This window comes from Oryzias latipes, chromosome 8, assembly GCF_053564925.1.
Source record: "Oryzias latipes strain Hd-rR chromosome 8, Olatipes_Hd-rR_3.1".
Taxonomy (NCBI): domain Eukaryota; kingdom Metazoa; phylum Chordata; class Actinopteri; order Beloniformes; family Adrianichthyidae; genus Oryzias; species Oryzias latipes.
In genome coordinates this window covers 28,505,991-28,528,283 of record NC_136244.1, presented here as the reverse complement: position 1 = coordinate 28,528,283, position 22,293 = coordinate 28,505,991, and the positions used below count along the sequence as shown (strand labels likewise).

At 45.0% G+C, this 22,293-nt stretch overlaps 1 protein-coding gene across 1 annotated transcript in view; it reads right to left on the bottom strand.

The window, feature by feature from the left end:
* Window positions 1–210: 210 nt before the first annotated feature.
* The window catches only part of LOC144994362 (integrin alpha-3-like), a 40,566-nt gene continuing 18,483 nt past the window's right edge, over window positions 211–22,293 (bottom strand). The window contains exons 16-30 of the mRNA XM_078952060.1: window positions 21,114–21,250; window positions 19,335–19,478; window positions 19,082–19,179; window positions 17,751–17,919; window positions 17,534–17,617; window positions 17,364–17,443; window positions 17,214–17,291; window positions 16,985–17,087; window positions 16,742–16,912; window positions 1,553–1,645; window positions 1,356–1,466; window positions 1,144–1,242; window positions 952–1,077; window positions 659–801; window positions 211–536 (exon numbers count right to left, since the gene is read on the bottom strand). Coding sequence (XP_078808186.1) covers window positions 691–801; window positions 952–1,077; window positions 1,144–1,242; window positions 1,356–1,466; window positions 1,553–1,645; window positions 16,742–16,912; window positions 16,985–17,087; window positions 17,214–17,291; window positions 17,364–17,443; window positions 17,534–17,617; window positions 17,751–17,919; window positions 19,082–19,179; window positions 19,335–19,478; window positions 21,114–21,250 — 1,604 coding nt within the window. The 3' untranslated portion in view covers window positions 211–536; window positions 659–690. The remainder of the gene's footprint in view (window positions 537–658; window positions 802–951; window positions 1,078–1,143; window positions 1,243–1,355; window positions 1,467–1,552; window positions 1,646–16,741; window positions 16,913–16,984; window positions 17,088–17,213; window positions 17,292–17,363; window positions 17,444–17,533; window positions 17,618–17,750; window positions 17,920–19,081; window positions 19,180–19,334; window positions 19,479–21,113; window positions 21,251–22,293) is intronic.

The window sequence follows — 22,293 nt, the reverse complement described above, 5'->3', positions numbered from 1 at the left end:
AATTTTCATGCACTCCTGCAGATTTCAGTTGAAAGTTATTATTATTGAAAAATATGTTTGGTTTTGAAATGGTCCTTGGGACTTTTTTGGTAATAATTATGGGAAATGCCTGTTAAGCCTGGAGGGACTGGATGATAGTGGGAAGCCATAAAAGCAAAGGAGCCAGCAAGGGCTGACCTCACCCTGACATTAATTGGATCATGCCACAGCAAGGATCAGACATGGTTTAATGCATTCATAGGAGCTGTTCAGGACTGAAAATCTGGTAGATCGGGCCCCTATGGAAAACCCCCACCTGCACCGTCATACACATCAGTCTTATAGAAGGCACCCCTGAGGATCTGCTCCTTTGAGTTAGAACCCTTACAAGATCGATTTAAGTCTGTCATCAGGAATGGAAAAGCACACATACATGCAGACACTGTAGCCCTATCAAGACAACACGTAGATATATAGTTGTTTCCATGGAAGCCCGCGGTCTCAGTGAGCCACAGTCCACAAGAAGGACCCAGTTGGGTTGGTGGGAAGTGTAGAATCTGATGATCAGAAGATTGTCTCATATCAGGCGGTCATTGCATAGACTAGAATCAGGTAGTAAGAGAACTGTCCAAACTCAGGTGGTCAGAGGGCGGTCCATAACTATGTGGGCGGTACTTACAGCTGACATCTTGAGCAAACATGTGAAAGGCTTTAGTGCTCTTCAGAGAGCCGCTCACTCTCAGAAGGCTGGCTCTTGATTTGGGCCTTTTGCATCCTGGCTTGGTAAAGCTCCCTGGTTCTGGCTCTCCTGAAGAAGCCACACTGAACAGCAGGGGGCGACACACAGTACTTCAGAAACCTGTAGCTGGTGTTTAGGCAGTTGTCATTGAGATGACAGAGCTAGGATTTGGAAGCTGCCATTGGCCTAAAATCAGCCTGAGGTTGAACAAGGACCTCCTCCTTTCAGATTACCTTCCGAAGCAACAGACAGATGAGAGCCAGGAGCAGAACCCCAACCAAGACGGAAACCAGGAGGATCCTCACCAGGATACCAGAGTCCAGATTCAGTCCAGACTCTGGGTAGATGTGGACAACAACCTGCAGATTAAAACCATCACTTAAGGAAATCTCTGCACAGCTGACATTCTGGGAGATCTTCTGTACCTCCAAGCTCTGAGACTCCATGTGGACTGTGGGTTTGTCTGTCTCCAGCTTCAGGGTGGCTCGACCCTGAACTAGCACAGTCCTCGCATCTCTGAACTCCTGAAACATAACAGGAAGCTCTGAGTGACAGAGGTGCTTCTGCAGGTCAGAGCTACACCAAACCTCCTAGTCTGTCTCACAGCTGGTTTTTCTTATGGTTGATGTTTTGGTACCTCAATCAAAGTGGAGTTCCACAGTCTGCTCCAAACCCACAGGGTCACAGAGTTATTCATGCCAACCAGAGAACAGGCAAAGCGTTGACAGGTTGCCCCGTGGAGACAATCCTGCAACACACATCATAATCATCAGAACTACATTGTGGAACCTGGACATCCACACAAGCCTTGCTGTCCTGATTATTTGTGTGTACCAGTGTGTAGGACTTCTTCATTAGCACTTGCAGGGGAAGGATCTGGAATGTGTTCTTGTCCCCTTCTTCTGGAGTCCTCCTCTTCCTCTTTTCCTTTGGCAGATTGATTTATTTGAAATTAGAATTGATAGATGCAACAGAAAGTTCATCTCCAGTCAGATAAAATATAAAAATACAAATAAGAGCTAGAATGAACCCTCATGAAATCATAGACACCCCTGTTTTTGTGTAAACTTTGTTTTACATTGATTTGACTGTGTGAATTACCTGTGGACAGGTGCAGAAGGCTCATTGATAAATACAGAAACCGTTTCATTGCAGGGATCCCTCAAAAGGTTGTGCAACAAAATATTAAGTTATGGGTACCATCACTGTGACGTCATTTCCGGGTGAGCTATTCCCAGTGCTAGTCGTGTGTGACTGCTGTCCTCTTGTTTGGCATTAGCCTGACTACTATTGCTTACTCCAAGGGTTATCTGGGTTAATATTCACATCTAGTACCTTTTATTAGCGAATTCACCACTGTTAAACCGCTTGCTGTTCACTTTCTCATTTTGCTAAATAGACCACTTCTCTTTACCTAAACACCGCTAGCCTTAGCTTAGAACCTGGCATGGCCACCACTCCTTCCGCCTCTCCTCCTCTCTCCTGCCCCATGTGCCATATGTTTAGTGATGATCCTGCCTCCTTTAGTGAAAATAGCGGTAGTTGTGTTAAGTGTAGTCTTGTGTTAGACTTGGAGGCCAGGCTGGAGCAGTTAGAAGCGCGGCTCCGCACAGTGGAAGCTAAGCTGGCTAGCCAGGTCGTTACTCGTAGCGTGGGCCGCGCTACCAGAGCTAACCCAGTTAGCACCCCAGCGTTCTCCCAGCAGCCGGGAGACAGTCAGGGTTTGTACCGGTTGGGAGGAAACATAGTGCTAAACGCAAAAACTTAGAGCACCCGAGACTCCACGTTAATAATAGGTTCTCCCCCCTCAGCGACACACCCACTGAACCCTCAACTCTGGTTATAGGCTCTTCTGAAGTTAGAAACGTGGAGCTCCCAGCGGCTACAGTCAGGTGTTATCCGGGGGCCAGAGTTGGTGACATCGAGGGGAACCTTAGGATGTTAGCTCAGAGTAAGTCCAGGTTCCGTCGAGTCGTGATTCACGCAGGCGGTAATGATGCCCGACGGAGACAGTCAGAGGTGGTTAAGTTAAACGTAGCTTCGGTGTGTAAACTGGCTAAGACGATGTCCGACACTGTAATTTTCTCTGGTCCCCTGCCGAACTTAGTCAATGATGAAATGTACAGCCGCTTTTCATCATTTAACCGCTGGCTTTCTAGATGGTGCCCAGAAAACGGCGTTGGTTTTGTGGATAACTGGAGCGCGTTTTGGGGGAAGCCCGGTCTCATGCGGAGAGACGGCGTCCATCCCACCCGGGACGGTGCCGCTCTTCTTTCTAGAAACATTTCTGCTAGCCTTAGTCTGTTAACCTGACAATCCAGAGATGAGACCCGGGCGCAGAGCAGCAGTGTAAAACGCTCCTCTGAGCCTCCCTTAGGGTTAGTGCCGGTGCAAAACCCATGCAGGGAAAGTCAAGCAGGTCCTAGCTTTAGCTTATGTGCTGAAAGACAAATGAAAGGAGCGCGTCTTAGAAACCTTAAAGTGACAGACAGCAGTTCTCACAAGCAGAATTATGATGTCATTAAATGCGGTTTATTAAACATTAGATCCATTTCCTCCAAGTCCCTCTTAGTCAACGAGTTAATCATTGATAACAACCTTAGTCTTTTAGCCTTAACAGAAACTTGGCTCCATCAGGATGACTATGTTAGATTGAATGAAGCAACCCCCCCCACTTATGCTAACTATCAGAAATCCAGGATTTCAGGGAAAGGAGGTGGTTTGGCAGTAATATCACAGTCTAGCTTACTTCTCAGCCCTAAAGTTAAAAATGCTTATAATTCATTTGAAAGCATCATATTGTCTTTAAGTCACCCAAACAGGAAAACTCAAAAACCTGTTTTACTCATAATTATTTATCGCCCCCCCGGCCCATATTCAGAATTTTTAACTGAGTTTTCCGACTTCCTATTGACTATTGTCTTAGATTCTGATCAAACTATAATATTAGGGGATTTTAATATTCATGTTGATGACCCCAGTGACTGTCTAGGAAAGGCTTTTGCAGCTTTATTAGATGATGTTGGTTTCACCCAAAGTGTGAATGAACCCACTCACTGTCATAAGCACACCCTGGACCTTGTTCTAACCCATGGTATAGAGATCAGCCAGCTGAGTGTCCTCCTCTTAACCCCATCATTTCTGATCACTTTATGATTACCTTCCAGTTTACACTGGAACATCCTTCTGCCCCAGTGAATAAGAAACAGCTTAGAAGAACCTTAACTGACCGTTCTGTGTCTGAGTTTAAACACACAGTTCAGCCAGTACTTAGTGACATTCTGAGAAAATACTCTGAGACCAGCTCCCATAGTATCAGTCCTAGTATAAATGACCAGTTCGTTAATGATGCCTTACAAGCCCTCAGGAGTACACTCCATGTTGTTGCCCCCTTGAAACCTAAGTTCGTCAGACAAAACCGAGTAGCACCGTGGTTTAACGCTGAAACTCGTTCTCTTAAACAAGAAACCCTTAAGTTGGAAAGGGAATGGCGCCGCTCCGGTTCAGAGCAGTCTCTGGATATCTGGAAACATAGCCTATTAAATTATAAAAAAGCCCTGCGTAGAGCTAGAAGCCAGTACTATTCAACCTTAATATCAGAGAATGGAAATAATCCAAGATTTCTTTTTAGCACTATTGCTAAATTAACTCGCAGTCAGAGCTCAGTAGAACCACATGTTCCTGTTTCTCTCAGCTCTGATGATTTTCTTACATTTTTCGACAGTAAAATCTCAAATATTAGACATAAGTTAAATCAAGTTATTCCTACTATCAGCCCAGAACAGGCTGAAGCGGTAGAAGTGGAGGCATCCATAGAAACCTCTGTAACATTAGACTGCTTCACTGCTGTGGATGAAGCGGAAATAACATCAATTATTACGTCCTCCAAATCCTCAACGTGTCTGTTAGACCCAATTCCCACTAGACTTTCTAAAGAAACTTTTCCCTTAATTAATGATCCCATATTAACAATGATAAATGCCTCTCTGGAAACGGATTACATGCCACAGTCTTTTAAATATGCAGTTGTTAAACCTCTTCTGAAAAAGCCCAGTTTGGATCCTAGCATCTTGGCCAACTATAGACCGATATCAAACCTCCGTTTATTTCTAAAATCCTAGAAAGAGTTGTAGTTAAGCAGCTTTACTGCCACCTACAGGACAAAAGCCACTTTGAAGACTTTCAGTCGGGGTTTAGACCTCACCACAGTACGGAAACTGCACTAGTTAGAGTCTCTAATGACTTGTTATTGGCCTCAGAAAAGGGACTACTTTCTATTCTGGTCCTGTTGGACCTCAGTGCAGCATTTGACACTATCGACCACGGTATTTTACTCCATAGATTAGAGCAGGACATAGGGATCAGAGGATCTGCTCTCCAGTGGTTTAAATCCTATCTGTCCGATAGGTATCAGTTCGTTAATGTAAATGGCCATTCCTCTCAGTGCACTCGAGTCAACTATGGAGTCCCACAGGGCTCAGTCTTGGGACCGATCCTGTTTACGCTTTATATGCTACCCCTAGGAAACATAATCAGGAAACACAGCATTAATTTTCATTGTTATGCCGACGATACGCAGTTGTATTTATCCATGAAGCCTGACCAGAATGACCAGATAGAGAAACTGAACGCCTGCATCAGTGACATCAAGACCTGGATGACAATTAATTACCTCCTCTTGAACCCAGAAAAAACTGAGGTCATTATACTTGGTCCTAAAAACCTCAGAGATACTCTGTCTGCCCAGATAGTCTCCCTGGATGGTGTAAGTATAGCCCCCAATTCCACAGTTAGAAACCTTGGGGTTTTACTTGACCAGGATTTATCATTTAAGGCTCACATATCTCAGGCGTGCAGAACTGCCTTTTTTCACCTGCGGAATATTGCTAAGATCAGAAATATACTTTCTAAGAGTGATGCTGAACAACTCATCCATGCATTTGTTACGTCGAGACTGGATTACTGTAACTCCTTGTTAGCAGCGTGTCCTAAGAGTTCCTTAAGAAGTCTCCAGCTTGTTCAGAACGCAGCAGCTAGATTGTTAGCTGGAACTAGCAGAAGAGATCACATCACTCCTGTGTTGGTTTCGCTCCATTGGCTCCCAGTTGATTCCAGAATCAAGTTCAAGATCCTCCTGTTAACCTATAAGGCCTTACATGGAATGGCCCCGTCCTATATTAAGGACCTCATAGTCCCTTACCATCCAATGAGAACACTTCGCTCGCAAAATGCAGGACTGCTTGTGGTTCCTAGAATTAGTAAAAGTACGGTTGGAGGTAGAGCGTTTAGCCACCAAGCCCCTGTTTTATGGAATAAACTCCCAGCTCATGGAAGAGAGGCCGACTCAGTTTCTACATTCAAAGCTAGACTGAAAACATTCCTCTTTGGACAGGCTTATTGTCAGACTAGTTAGTATTCAGAGATTATTTAACTTATTGTTAATTTGTTTAAATTAAACTTAATAATAACTATTTCTTTTAAAAGGCTGCTAGAAGTTGAAGCTGGGGTAACTATGGTGCACTGGGGTTCTGTCCTCTTTCCTGTTTTTACTTCTACCCTTCCTCTCCTCTATTCTTGATCATAATTTATCATTTAGTTCTCCATGCCTCTGTTTGGTGCAGTGATTCATGTATTGTCCCTCTTTTCCTCTCCCCTCCTGGGGAGTGGGAGTGCTTCCAGACTCCTATTGGTTCATCCGTGCTCCAGTTCCTGACCGAGTACCTCGTCTCTGCTCCTGCTCCTACACCTGGCTGTGGTTCCTGTCTCCGGCTCGACTCGCGCCTTTGACTGTCCCCACAACCACGGCTGGATGAAGCTCGTCTGCTGGACTTTTATATATGTAGTTGTAGATTTAGATAAGTTAATTCTTCTCTAAGATTTCTGGTAAATCGCCTGTCCGTCCTGGGGGAGGATCCCTCCTTCGTGTGGGCACCCCTGAGGTTTCTTCGTTTTTTCCGGAATCCGGTTTTTTTGGGAGTTTTTCCTTACCGCGAAGGGGGGTCTAAGGGCAGGGATGCCAGTATAGCTTAGTCAGTTTGTTAGTTCATTTTAGTATTTTTCTATTGAACTCTTTGTATTCGTGATCCTTTTGATTTCATGTTTTACTTCGAAGCCCATCGAGACGACTGTTGTGATTTTGGGCTATACAAATAAAATTGAATTGAATTGAATTGAATTTTAGTCCAGCCCTATTTCATTAGTTTGTTTTTCTAAATTATTCTGATAATCAACAACTCAAAAGTAATGGCTGATTTTTATTATTTAATTATTAATAAATTTTAATTTTATTGTTACTTTTGAACGTTTCAAGTCATTTCAGTGAACATTGTGGACTTTCTATCTTTGACTGAGGGGTACCAACTATTTTGTCCACCACTATATATCTATATCTATATGTGTATATGTGTATATCTATCTATATCTATATGTGTATATGTGTATATCTATCTATATCTATATGTGTATATCTATCTATATATATATATATATATATACATATATATATATATATGTATATATATATATGTATATATATATATATATATATATATATATATATATATATATATATATACACATATATATATATGTATATATATATATATATATATATATATATACACATATATATATATGTATATATATATATATATATATATATATATATATATATATATATATATATATATATATAAAAATAAAAAAAACGCCCCTCTCACCCTCCGCGGGTGGTTTCTCCTCCAAGCTCGGGTCCTCTACCAGGGGCCTGGGAGCTTGAGGGTCCTGCGCAGTATCTTAGCTGTTCCTAGCACTGCGCTTTTCTGGACTGAGAGGTCTGAGGTCTGTCACCATCACTTTCCAGGCTTTCTCCAGTTCTTCTCTGAGTCCCTGGTATTTCTCCAGTTTCTCATGTTCCTTCTTCCTGATGTTCCCATCGCTTGGTACTGCCACATCCACCACAACGGCTTTCCTCTGTTCTTTATCCACCACTACAATGTCTGGTTGGTTCGCCATTACCATCCTATCAGTCTGGATCTGGAAGTCCCACAAGATCCTTGCCCTCTCATTCTCTACCACCTTCGGAGGTGTTTCCCATTTTGACCTTGGGGTTTCCAGTTCATAGTCTGCACACATGTTCCTGTATATTATTCCAGCCATTTGATTGTGGCGCTCCATGTATGCTTTCCCTGCCAGCATCTTACACCCTGCAGTTATGTGCTGGATTGTTTCAGGCGCTTCTTTGCACAGCCTACACCTTGGGTCTTGTCTGGTGTGGTAGATCTGAGCCTCTATTGCTCTGGTGCTCAGGGCTTGTTCCTGGGCTGCTAGGATGAGTGCTTCAGTGCTGTCCTGTAGGCCAGCCCTTTCTCGCCATTGGTAGGACTTCTTAATATCAGCCACTTCAGTTATGGTCCTGTGGTACATCCCATGCAGGGGTTTGTCCTCCCATGAGGATCTGTCCTCCAGCACTGTATCCTCTGCTCTCCATTGCCTGAGACATTCACTGAGCACACTGTCAGTTGGGGCCTTGAGCTTGATGTATTCATGGATCTTGGATGTTTCATCCTGGATAGTGGCTTCTACGCTCACTAGTCCTCGGCCTCCTTCCTTGCGGCTAGGATACAGTCTCAGGGTGCTGGATTTGGGATGGAACCCTCCATGCATGGTGAGGAGCTTTCGTGTTTTAACATCCGTGGTCTGTATCTCTTCCTTTGGCCATCTTATTATTCCTGCAGGGTATCTGATAACGGGCAGTGCGTAGCTGTTTATTGCCCGGGTCTTATTTTTGCCATTGAGCTGGCTTCTCAGGACTTGCCTTACTCGTTGGAGGTATTTAGCTGTTGCAGCTTTCCTTGTTGCCTGCTCCAGGTTGCCATTTGCCTGTGGAATTCCAAGGTACTTGTAACTGTCCTCGATGTCTGCTATTGTTCCTTCTGGGAGTGAGACCCCTCCTGTGTGGACTACCTTGCCTCTCTTTGTCACCATCCGGCTGCATTTCTCGAGCCCGAATGACATCCCAATGTCAGTACTGTAGATCCTGGTGGTGTGGATCAGGGAGTCAATGTCATGCTCGCTCTTAGCATATAGCTTGATGTCATCCATGTAGAGGAGGTGACTGATGTTGGCCCCATTTCTGAGTCGGCAGCCAGTCTTGTTGATTATTTGGCTGAGGGGGTTGAGACCTATGAAGAACAGCAGTGGGGACAGAGCATCATCTTGGTATATCCCACATTTGATGGACACTTGTGCAAGTGGCTTCCCATTGGCTTCAAGGGTGGTTTTCCACAGCTTCATTGAGTTTCCTATGAAGGCTCTTAGAGTCCTGTTGATGTTGTACAGCTCCAAGCATTCAGTGATCCATGTGTGTGGCATTGAGTCATAGGCCTTCTTGTAATCAATCCAGGTTGTGCACAGGTTGGTGTGTCGTGACTTGCAGTCTTGAGCGACTGTTCTGTCGACCAGGAGTTGGTGTTTGGCTCCTCTGGAGTCTCTACCAATGCCCTTCTGTGTGTTACTCATGAATTGATCCATGTGCCTATTTATCTTTGTTGCAATGATGCCTGACATGAGCTTCCATGTTGTGGACAGACAGGTTATTGGCCGGTAGTTGGATGGGACTGCACCCTTTGAGGGATCCTTCTGGATCAGGATCGTTCGCCCTTCCGTTAGCCATTCGGGGTGAGTCCCATCTCTTAGCAGCTGGTTCATTTGTGCTGCCAGGCGCTCGTGGAGTGCGGTAAGCTTCTTTAGCCAGTAGGCATGTATCATGTCAGGGCCCGGTGCTGTCCAGTTCTTCATACCTGAGACTCTTTCTTGGATGTCTGCCACTGTGATGGTTACTGGATTCTGTTCAGGGAGGTTGCTATGTTCTTTTCTCAGAGAGACCAGCCACTGGGCATTGCTGTTATGTGCTGCCTCTTTCTCCCATATACTTTTCCAGTACTGTTCAGTTTCTAGCCTTGGTGGGTCTGCTCGGCTGTTTTGACCCTGCCACTGAGCGTACACTTTTGCAGGTTGAGTTGCGAAGAGCCTGTTTATTCGTCTGGCTTCATTGTCTCTTGTGTACATCTTTAGGCGGCTGCTCAAGGCTAGGAGCCTTTGTTTGGCAGTTTCCAATGCTTCAGGTATGGGCATCTGGCTGTATCTCTTAGGTACTTGCTTTCTCATTGTACCTCTTTGAGCCTCTGTCAGCTTACTCACATCCTTCCGAGTTGCCTTGATTTTGGCCTCTAACCGTTGCTTCCATGGTGGGTACTGTTTTCTTCCATGGTTGCTCTTGTAGCCAAGCATCTCAAGGATCACTGCTGCTGAAGTGTAAACCAGTTCATTGGTTTCTGTAATGTTTGTGGTAGGAATTGCCCTCAATGCTTCATTCACAGTTTCCAGTAGACTTTCAGGTACGTCACTTAACCGTCGTAGTTGGTGTCGGGGTAGCCTAGTGTTCATTGTAGATATGATCTTGTCTTTCAGGTCAGTTGTTGCCTCGCTCAGTGTAATTGTGGTTGTTGGTGCTGTGTACCCAATCTCAGAGTGGGAGTGTGGTATAACCTCCTCTCTGACCTGTTGTTCTGGCTCTCCTGTGGCATTGTATTGTATCGCTTCAATCTCAAGTTGTGATAGGAGTTGCCGTTTGTGGATGTTAGAGCACTGAGCTACCAGTTGTTTGGCAGTTAGCCTTGATTGTGGGTTTTGAAGCATCCATTCATTCCACATTCTCTGCATGTAACCTCTCTGGGTGGGATTACTTGAGTAGTAGCATGCTAACTGAACCTTGTTCTCACATCTAGTCCATTTCCGTCTTGTTCCAGTTGCCCATTTTCCATCAGGGTGCTCTGGTTCCTCAACACCTGACGCAGACCTTGTTTGTCCGGGCGACGCCTGAGCCGGCATGACATGTGGTTCATTGTCTCTCATGTTGTGAGGTAGGCATTAGCGTTAAGGGTCTTGCCCAAGGACCCTCACTGGGTGATGTAATTGCCCGTCTTTGTTATGTTAATTGCCCCATTTCCATTGTTATGGTAATTGCCCAATTTTCCATTACCATTAGTTGTTCGTTCCGCCCTGGGATATGTATATATATACACACAAAGCACAGGTAGATCTTCAAGACATTGTCAACTCAACAGTAGCTCACATGCCAAAAAAGTGTGAGCTAGACACGTTTATGTCTGGGTTTTTTTCACGAGGCAAATTTGTTCACAATGTGCAGATAGTCATTTGTGTAGAATCCACTACTAAGTGGTATAGATTTCCCTTAACTTTACCCTAAAACATCAAAGTGATTTTGCCCTTCAGATTGGTTTGGATATTGAGGATAAAACCAACAATATTCTGTTATGACTTTCATAAACGCTGGTTCTTTCAAAATTAGGGTTGTGTATCACTATTCAATACACATCTCCGCACACAGATAAACGAGTGGAGACTCAAAGATTTAAGTAACTTGTGACGATATGATACAATTCTTTTACCGAAATTGATACACTCTAGAAATTTTCTTATTCATTTGACATAAAACTATACACGTCTTTTAATAATAATAATAATTATGATTTTTATTTCAAGCACCTTTCAGGTCACCCAAGGTCGCTGTACAAGGTTAAGAATAAGAAAAACAGAACAAGACATCAATAAGAAATTATCAGAGTAAAACATGAATAAACATAAAGACATAAAAACAGGATAGAAAAACAGACAAATAGGGTTGTGTTAACTGAATGGATTAACTGTATGCTTGTTTGAAGAGATGAGTCTTGAGTTTGGATTTGAACAATGGAAGCATGTCTGTATTGCGTAAATCTGGAGGAAGAGAATTCCATAGCTGGGGTCGGAGCGACTGAAAGCTCTGCCCCCCATGGTGGCAAGACGGGTAGGTGGAACATGGAGTTGGAGAGAGGAAGTGGAGCGGAGAGATCGGGAGGGAACGCAAGTGTGAAGAAGGTCAGAAATTTAGGGTGGAGCCAGGTCATGGAGTGCTTTGAAGGTTATGAGGAGAATCTTGAAACTAATCCTTTGTTTTATGGGAAGCCAGTGTAAGTTTTGGAGAACTGGTGTGATGTGGTGGGATAACGGAGTCCTGGTGATGATGTGGGCTGCAAAATTTTGGATAAGCTGCAGTTTCTTGAGTGTTTTATTGGGCAAACCAAACAGGAGGGAATTACAATAATCGATCCGAGAAGTGACAAGACTATGAACAAGTACAGCAGTTGTATGAGGAGTGAGAGAAGGGCGGAGACGAGATATATTGCGGAGATGAAAGTAAGCAGAACAGGTGATGTTATTAATATGAGATTGGAAAGAAAGTGAGCTGTCGAGGATGACACCCAGACTCTTTACCTGGGGGGAGGGAAGAACAGAGAAGTCGTTGATAGAGATGGAGAAGCTATTGGATTTGGAAATAGTGGATGAAGTGCCTACAAGGAGGACTTCAGTTTTTGAACTGTTGAGCTGGAGAAAATTGGAAGAGAACCAGGAATGGATTTCTTGCAGACATAGGGTAAGGGAGAAAGGAGGAAGTGATGAGGAGGGTTTAGTAGAAATGTAGAGCTGGGTGTCATCCGCATAGCAATGGAAATTAATGTTGTGTTTATGGAAGAGAGAACCAAAAGGGAGGATGTAAATGATAAAGAGAAAGGGACCTAGGACAGAGCCCTGGGGAACACCAGCAGAGAGAGTGAAGGTGTTTGACATATGAGGTTTAATCTGGATAAATTGACTACGATCTGATAAATATGAAGAAAGCCAGGACAGAGGGGTGTGAGAAAAGCCAATAGTTTGAAGTCTGTGAATAAGAATATTGTGGGAATTGGTGTCAAAAGCAGCAGTTAAATCAAGGAGAATGAGAATGGACAGTGAACCAGGGTCACAAGCTAAGAGGAGGTCATTTGTGATTTTTAAAAGAGCTGTTTTTGTACTATGGAGTGGGCGGAAACCAGATTGAAAGTGTTCATAGATATTGTTACTGGAAAGATGAGCACGGAGCTGAAGAGCAACAGTCTTTTCAAGGATTTTGGAAATAAAAGGTAAATTAGAGATTGGGCGAAGATTATTAAAGTTGTTAGGGTCAAGACCAGGTTTTTTCAAAACTGGAGTAATAGAGGCGATTTTTAGAGAGTGTGGAACAATACCAGACATGAGAGAGGAGTGAATAATGGTGGTTATTGATGGGAGAAGAGAAAGGAGACAGGATTTAACAAGGGATGTAGGAATGGGATCCAGTTGACAGGTGGAAGGTTTAGAGTTGGTAATGAGGTCAGAAATGGTTTGGACAGAAGGAAGGGAAAATCTTGAAAAGGTTGTCAGAACCGAGGAAGGATTGAAAGTGTCCACTCCAGAGACTGCAGCTTGGCTTGTGAGCTGTTGATGAATTGTAGATATCTTAGAAACAAAGAAGGACATTAAAGCGTTACAAAAGTCAGGTGAGGAGAGATGATGAGGAAGAGAATCAGGGGTTTTTGTTATATTAGAAAAAAGTGAGTAAAGGGTCATAGAGCTATATCGGTTTGAGTGAATCAGGCCAGAGTAATAGCAAGTTTTAGCAGAAGCTATAGAATCTTTATATAGGATAATGTGGTTTTTGTACATGTCCTTATGAATTGCGAGTCCAGTTTTATTTTGAAGTCTTTCCAGTTGTCTGCCTTTAGATTTGAGCTGATGTAGTGCAGGTGTGAACCATGGTGCAGAGCGGGTGAAGGAAACTGATCTTGTTTTGAGGGGTGCATGAGTATTTAGAAGTGACTGCAAGTCATTGTTATACTGTAAAACCAGCTCGTCAGGTGTGGCATCATGATTTACTCTGGGAAGGTTGTTGATATCGGCTGAAAAACTAGCAGTGTTGATGGCTTGTATCTTACGGAATGATATGATGCGTGGAAGTTTGAGTTTGGATAATGTGAGCAGGAGATTAAAGGTGATGAGCTTATGGTCGGTGAACAGGAGTGTGTGAGGTTTGCAGTCAGAGGGAGTAAGTCCAGAGCAGCGCACTAAGTCCAGAGTGTGTCCTTTGCAGTGAGTGGGAAAATGAATAAATTGCTGCAATCCAAGGCTACCTAAACAGGATAAGAAGTCTTTGGTAAGAGGATTATTACTGTTATCCATGTGGAAATTAAAATCACCAAGAGTAACAATGTTCTGGGATTGTGAAGTGAAATGGGTCAGGAGATGCGAAAAGTCATTGAGAAAATCCTTGCTGTATTTGGGTGGACGGTAGACTGCAGATACTATGGTGGGGGCAGGACCAGAAAGAAGTAATGCAGTTTATTCAAATGAGCAGTTAGTAGGAGCAGAGACAGGAAGGACTTTCCAGGACTCACGATAGATCATCAGGACACCACCGCCTCGAGCATGTCTGTGCAGCTCACTGGTGTACACAAATCCAAGTGGAGTTGCCTCATTGAGTGCAGTGAAATCCCCAGGTTTCTGCCAAGTCTCTGTGAGGCATAGAAAGTCCAGCTTTCGGTCAGCAAGAATGTCCTGGACCAGCTGGCCTTTATTGGTGAGCGAGCGGATGTTGAGGAGACCAAGGCTGACTGTAGTAGAGTTAGTGGAACAGAGAGGATCTGGAGTAGAGCAGGGGAGAGAGGAGAGCACGCTGTGGTCAGCGCCTCTGGCCGGCGCCTCTGGAAGACAGTTAGTGATTGTTTTTCTCCCCGCATGTCCCTTCACAGAAGACCTGACTGTAATAATACTCCTAATAGGATAGACTGGGGGGGGGCAGCAGGTCTTGGAACGGAAGCAGTGATGATGGTTTGTTGGGGGAGGTGGGAGGAAACCAAATCTAGTAAGTCACTTCCACAGACCGATGTCTGTACGGATGAAGAGGAGGTTTGGACTGGTGTGGGCATGATGGGGGCAGGTGAAGTCTGGACAGAGTGTCCGATGTTGGCCGCTAAAACATTGCTGCCCAGTGGACTGGGGTGAATTCCATCAGTTTTATAGAATGAATGAATTCTATAAAGAATGAATTCTGTTCTAAAACAGGTTAAAATTGTCAATAAAAACGAACTTGTTCAGGCTGGAAGCAGACTGGAACCAGGTGCTCAGACTCAGCAGCCTGCTGAAGCGGCCCTGGCCGCGGGAGAGGGAGGGGTCCTGAAATAAAAACAGTCAAGGACAGGAGTTTAAAAAATTAAAAAGTCTGATGAAGGCCTTTTTAGTCGTTTCAAACTCTCTATAGGAGGTGTCATTAAAACCTAAGTGTAAAATCAGCCTCCTGACTGTGGAAGGGAGAGACTGCAGCAGGTCTGGGAGTTTCTCCAGAATATCCAGAACTGTGGCTCACGGAAAGCAGTGAGTGAGCCAGTTGAAGAAACGGACCTTCCTTATTATAGAATCCCCGATTATCGCCGTTAACGGGGCAAACAGGGGAGGAAGAGACGCGGGCGAAGGTCCAGCGCCGACAGGCATGACGACAGGCATGACGACAGGCATGACGACAGGCATGACGACAGGCATGACGACAGGCATGACGACAGCGGCAGCGGCGGCCTCACCTTGCGGCCGGTGGTCCATGTACAGCGGCAAGGCTCGAACCTTGCTGGAATGGAAGCGGACAGCTTCTTTCAGGATCCAACGGCGGGAGGAAGATGCTGGAGCCCGCGAGGACGCGGGGAAGTCAAGTTGCAGTCGCTCGTCTGATCCTGATGAGCCTTTAGCTGTAATCCTCAGGGCCCGAACCGGGTTTCTACATGCCGCGATGCTTCCTTCCTCCTCCGGGATCACCATGGCGTCTTTCGGGAGAGCGGGGAAATCAACAGTGGAGCCCAAGTCTGGTGGAGTCTGTGCCGCTGTAGTCGCTGAGGAAGGAGCGGGAGAATCCGTGGCCAGACTAGCGAAGCAGTTGGAGAGACTCAGGACAGGAGCCTTCCGGGTTTCATAGGAACTCCTTCTGGGCCTTCGGACAACCACTTCTTCATCCAGGGATCGTTGCTTGGGAGTTTAAGATGAAGAAGGGCGTGCGCAGGTGGACGGGTCCCATGGAGCTGTGTCCTGGAGTGCAGTGCCAAGACAGTTTAGCCGCTTAGACTGGGCGAAGGAGACATCCATGAACATGGACAGGATAGCGTCCTTCATTTCCAGTTCAGCCCTCAGACGACGGATGTCTTCTTTGTGGTCAGTAATGATCCCCGAAGCTGTACTAAGAGAATGTGAGTCCAGATCGTAGATTGGATTTGGGCTTTTTGCTGGTTTTTTTGCTGAGGTCCGGTCTGGACTCACCACTGCTGTTTCTCCGTCCGCCAGAGAAACTATTTTTTCTTCCTGGAACTTTTTATTTTTATCAACAAAAACCAAATGCGTTTTACAATAACAGCTTCAAACATTCAAACCGGACATTTTGGGTCTGTCAGACTGCTTTGTTCTCTGTGGTTAGCAAAAGGAAGTCATGAATTTATTCAGCTATTGTTTGTAGGCCTTTGCACACAAAAAGGTTATCATGTCTTTAGTGAACGCAACATACATCCCTCACTGTCATTCACCTTCAGCCAATTATAATTAACCTGACTTGGTATTGGATGTCTTTTTGTTTGCATCACATGTACATAAAAAGCCAAAGTGACAGCAGGAAGAAAACCTGAGAAAGTTTGACAGTGATTATTGAACTCTTGGATTGATTACCCGTACCAAGTGACTCCTGTCCTAAGTGATCCCCGCAGGTACCAAGTGACTCCCCGCGGATACCAAGTGACCCCCCGTACCAAGTGACCCCCCGTACCAAGTGACCCCCCGTACCAAGTGACCCCCCGTACCAAGTGACCCCACGTACCAAGTGACCCCCCGTACCAAGTGACCCCCGCGGGTACCAAGTTACCCCCCGTACCAAGTGACTCCCCGCGGATACCAAGTGACCCCCCGTACCAAGTGACCCCCCGTACCAAGTGACCCCCCGTACCAAGTGACCCCACGTACCAAGTGACCCCCCGTACCAAGTGACCCCTGCAGGTACCAAGTGACCTCCGCGGGTACCAAGTGAACCCCGCGGGTTCTGCCTTTTCATCTGGAAGCTGCTGGACGTTGAAGCGTTACCTGGAGCTCTAAGGGATTGATGCCAGGTGGAGTGCAGACAGACTCAGATGTGCCATCCATTTGGATCCGTGTCAGGTACAGCAGCCACTTTCCATTGGTCATCTCCATTGGCCAATCAAACTCCACCATCAGGTTGCCTAGGTGACCCAGAGGCTTTCCATGGAGATTTATCTGATTAATCAGAATACAGTTTGAGTCAAAGCGGCCTGTATGTTGACATTCAGCCAAAGGTTTCAGACTAACCTGGAAGGTAAAGAGAAGCAGACTTCCGATGTCCTCCATCTTCTTTATGGCAGATTCACCAATCACATGACCACTGAAGAAGGTGGGGCCTGGTGAATTCTTTCTGTCAGGAAAGACATTTCTGGATTTTTTGGCTTAAATGTAATGGGGTGAAGGTAATGTCATCCTCAATCGGCTGCGATCAGCAGTGGTACAAAGGATAACACTGATGGACTGAAACTGTACTCACAAAACAAAAGACGTCTGCAAGGAGTACTCTACCAACAAAGAGATGAATACTGGAGACAGATCAGGCTGCTCGCTGAGCCTGCAGATACACAGAGACTCTTCTCAGCATCCGTCCACCAGACATGGTAAGAACAGGTCTTTGGTGACCTACGTGGTGAGCTGAAGCCGGGAATGGATCTCCCTGGTGTTCAAGATTATCTCAGACAGCTGAAATTTGATCAGAATCTCAGCCTAAAACATAGGACCAGGAAAGGCACATCAAGTCAGAGCGGTGCGCTAAACCTAAGATCCAAAGGTGGTCCACTGGTTACAAGTCTGTACCTTCTGGTTGCTTCGGAACGGGTTTCCCAGCTCACATGTAAGAACTGTGGCCTCAACAGAACACTCTGGGACAGTGATGTCTTCCTGAAACACAGAACAGAACCCAGGTCCAAATTAGACTTGAGGAGCAGGTCCTTCAGTTCCACAGGCAAATACCCTGATGACTTTGCTTTCATGAAAACTATTTGTAAGTCTCTCTTGTTTGTGCACATCTTACCTGGCTCTGGACTCCGGAGTATACCAGAGAAGGAGGAATCCTGACGCTAAGATAGGTGCTGTGGGCATCCTCTGCAGGCCGCCCCACTGAGGGTAGGTTGGTTACATTTACCTGCAGGAACAGCCTTTTTATGTCGTCGTTGTATTGCAGCATCTGACAGCCCTGGTTCCTGCAGACACAAGCTGGCATGACACCTTTGCACACATACCCTAGAAGGACTACCTACAGAACATGGGCCGTTCATTTCCCATCATCATCACATATGAAACATGATAGAGCAGTGACAAGGACACTGATTTAATTTTTTTTGTCATGGGGTGTAACAATTCATTTCAACAGCGATTCGATATTTGTGGATCCTATTTATAGTCAATTTTGGTTCATGTTGAAAGATCCCATTGGATCCGATTCTCTAAAGTGGATCCAGATCCTCTGCCCTAAAGTGGATCCAGATCGTCTTCATCCAAACTTCCAGACAGAAAGTCCTGCTACTGAACAGTTTTCCAGATTCTTGGATTTCTTCCAGATCATCAAGTTAAATGAAATCTGTGTCCAAACCAACAAGTAAACTAGAATGAATGTCAAATCCATTCACATGTTAGTTTCCTAAAGTTCACCACTGTTGTTTTTCCACATCCAAAGAATCCAAAGGGAACATTCTTAGAACATTCTAGACACTGGATGGTCACATGACTTTATTCACAGTCTGTCCACACATTGGACTGGAATGATGGACTATTCTGTGTTGATGACATCACATGTGTGTCGTCTGCTGTGATTGGTCGGTTTTACCTTCTAGTAACATAAACCTGCAGTACCTCAATCGATGGTATTGTCCGATATCGATTATTGATTTATCGGTTTTTAAATGATTATTTAAATGCTTGATTTGATTCTGCCTCAGACAAATTGATGTGGTCCAATCCTCAGAATGGAAATAAATTCATTAATTAATTGTTACACCTCTATATTATTAATAATGATTATGAAATATGGATTAATAGAATAATCTTTTCTAATCATAATCAATAGGATATCCACTTTGATACTTGTGATCCTAAATGTGTAATGATGATTCCTGGAATAATGTAATCTCTTTTTATGTTAATCAATAAGCTCTTCATCTTTGTTACTTTATATTATTATTTTTATTATTACTTGTGAATTTACTGAACGATCTGCAGTGATTGGTTAGTAATTAGTCATGTATAGCTGCAATATTTGAGTCTGATCACCTGATGTGTTCAGTTTATATCTCCACCTGGGAAAAGTCAGCTGGTGAAGCGATGACGGCTGTCATCAGTTGCTAACACATTTTATAATTGACTCACTGAGGGAAGGGGTTCTGGTTCTCATCTGTGAAGTGGGCCTGCATCTGTAGGTTACTTTCACAACGGTTGTCAGAACCGCAGGCTTTCTGAATGTGGATCTGCACACAGAGGATTCACATATTTAAACAGTACTAAAACATGTCTGCAAACTGTTAGCATGCTTCTGCTTTATATCAGATTTAGTTTACTAGTGATCTGCACAAGCTTCAGGTACAGCAACAATGCTGGGTCTGATGAGGAGTCTGGTTCTGACCTGGGTATTGATGGGTTGGAGTGGCTGCCCCAGCACCGGCAGGTGCTTCAGATGTTGCACTACATTTCCCTTTTTGGGTAGTTTCTCCAACAAAGAGATATTCAGGGAGAAGACCAGAGGTTCCACCTTGTTTTTCACAGGACTCTACAGAACACAAGCAAAAAGAACACAACTAGTCTCAGCAGAGCATCAGGCCAGCTAACGGCTAGTCGTAGAAGGATGATCCACAGGAATATGTGGTCTGTTGTAGAGAGCTGGCATCCGTCTGGTCCCACAGTCATGGAGGTAGACCCGAACGTGTGCAGATGTGCAGGAACACAACCTGACAACATTTGTGTCCGACCCTTCTGAATGCAGACATTGGATCCGTGGGTTTGCTTAGAATCAGGAAGCGTTGTCTGTCAACGGTCGACTGACAGTAACCGCTGGACCACATCAATGACTACACCAGGGTCGGGTTAGAACTTCCTGTCATGTGACTGAGTCAGAACCAAAATGGACTCCAACACACCAGAACTCATGTGGAAAAGCAGCTGTTTGTATGCAAACAGGTTTTCCTGATGAATGTGCATTACGGGTTTAGACATCGGTGCATGTGACTGGGCTCGGGTCATATTGATATCATGAAAACAATCTGGCTTATGATCTGTTTTCAGAACATTTCCAGTGGTCTACATTAGATCTATCCAGCCGTCTAGTTCTGACCTAGATTCCAGCTTAGACCAGGAAAACAAAGACGTTCACGGGTCTCTTTGTCTGCAGGTGGATGATCAGAATGGGGGGAGCAAGGAGACTTTGTCCCCGCCCACTTCACTTGCTGCATCACATCTTTTTTCATCTGCTGATTTACAAAGATTTGTATAAGGAAATACTCAGAAACGCTAAAATAAGCTTAGTCCTCCATCATCAGAAAAATGCTTCAAGAAGATGTTAAAAAGACTATTTCCATTGGCGTGGGTCTGTAGCCCTTGTTCTATCCTGGGCACTTTAACATTGGGAGTGGGGTCATCTAGACCCACTAGACAGTGCTCTGAACCTTTGTTCTTCAATGATTTGTGATCTTCACTGGTGTCCATGTAATCCATGGATTACATGAAATCTTTCCACCTTTATCCACCTTTGTCATGGTAGGGAGAACACATCAATGGAAGGGGGGGGGTCATCTAAGATAGCACAAGGGTGAAGGCCAACTAGGAAGTACCAAGACTACAGTTCCTCAGAAGACCACTGGAGGCTGGTCTCAAAGGGATCTCCAAAGTCAAAAACAGCCACAGCCTGTTGCCAAAAGCCTTTTAGTTGTTCATTATTCTTTGTCTGTAGCAATAAACTCTGCAGTGATGAAATATTTGTATTTATATTTTTTTATTTTGTTCATTAAAGGGAGCCGGTTTAGCTCGTGCTGGTTTGCAGCGCCTTCCGTCCGTGAAACCGGGGTTCGACTCCGGGCTGCTCCCTGTTCCCTTCTCTACCCCTGTGCCGGTTCCAAGCCCGGTTTGAGAAGGTTGCGTCAGGAAGGGCATCCGGCGTAAAACATTGCCAAATTTACCATGCGACTTGTTCGCTGTGGCGACCCCTGATGGGAGAAGCCGAAAGAGGAAGTTAAGTTATTTTGTTCATTAAAGCTGGTCTTCTAAATCAGGGGCATATTTCTTTATCTAGAAGGTGGGAGGAGTCAAAAGGTCACATGACTCTGTCCCACCTGAGTAATTTACTGAAAGCCGAAGCAACGCCTGTTCGGAAACGCCACAGGGTGGCGCTGTGTGCACGTGTGCCCCTCACCAGGAGGCCGGCTCTCAGAGTCTCACACTGCTGTTTCGGCATGGACAAAGACCCGGAGAGTGTGGTCTGGCCGTTACTTTGAAATAAGAGGCGGGTCTTGAGGCTTGTGATGTCAGCAGTCACAGTGAAGAGGATGTCTGTGAAAAACAGCAGAAAGATTTCAGAATAAATCTCTGAATAAAACTATTTTCAATCATTTAAAGCCATATCTTTGTCTGCTCCCTTCTGCATCCTCCTTCCTCATGTCCTCCTCCCCCCTTCATCCATGAACCTCCTCTTTCCTGGTAGCTCCACCTTCAGCATCCCTTCACTGTCATCGTCACTGCTCCTCCTCTCAAACGTCTCCATCTGCTTTCCTGCATGGATCTCCAGAACATCCACCTGCCATTGAAGCTCCTTATTGGCTAAAAACACCTGATCCAGGTAATCAGCATCAGATAAGGCAGGATTTCTGGAAAACCAGCAGGTCGGCCCTCGAGGCCTGCAGTTTGACACCCCTGCTCAAAACCAACATGGCTGTAATTACCACAGTCTTGAAACCTGGATCAGCTGGATCTTGAAGAACCTCCTGATCTGTTTCAACTCCTCCTTAAATACCTCACAGCTCTCCTCATTTTTCATCTTCCACCACTTGCTCCTCTGATCTGCCATCATCCTCTTCATCTTCCTCACCTCCAGACTCCTCCTCCCTTCCCCATCCTCTGCTGTTACACCCTCCCACAGCAGGACGTGGCAGTCTACTTCACAGCGTCTGAACCAGATGAGAACAGCTGCTGTTCTCCTCACTGCTGGATCTCTGTTCCAGGAGAACATTTCCTTTTTTTTTGTCAACGTCCTCCACTCTCTGTCCTTCTGGATTCCTGTCCTGAACTCCAAACGCCTTGGTCTTCTTCACTCACATGTCTGTTAAATTCCACTCCAATCTCCTCTCTCTACCTTCTAGAGATCCCTCAGATCTCCTCACCCACCTTCCTACAGAGTTCATCCTCCAGCCTCCCATCCTACCAGGGTTCATAACCACTGACCTCCTTCATCTTCCGTTCTCAGACTCATCGTCCTCTCTTCACCTCCACAACATTCTTATCAAACTCCTCCTTTCAGGATGTCTCCTTCTCCGTTCCTCCTTCCATTCATTCAATGATTAAACATCTTGAAGCTGCTTCCAATCCATCATTCTTGT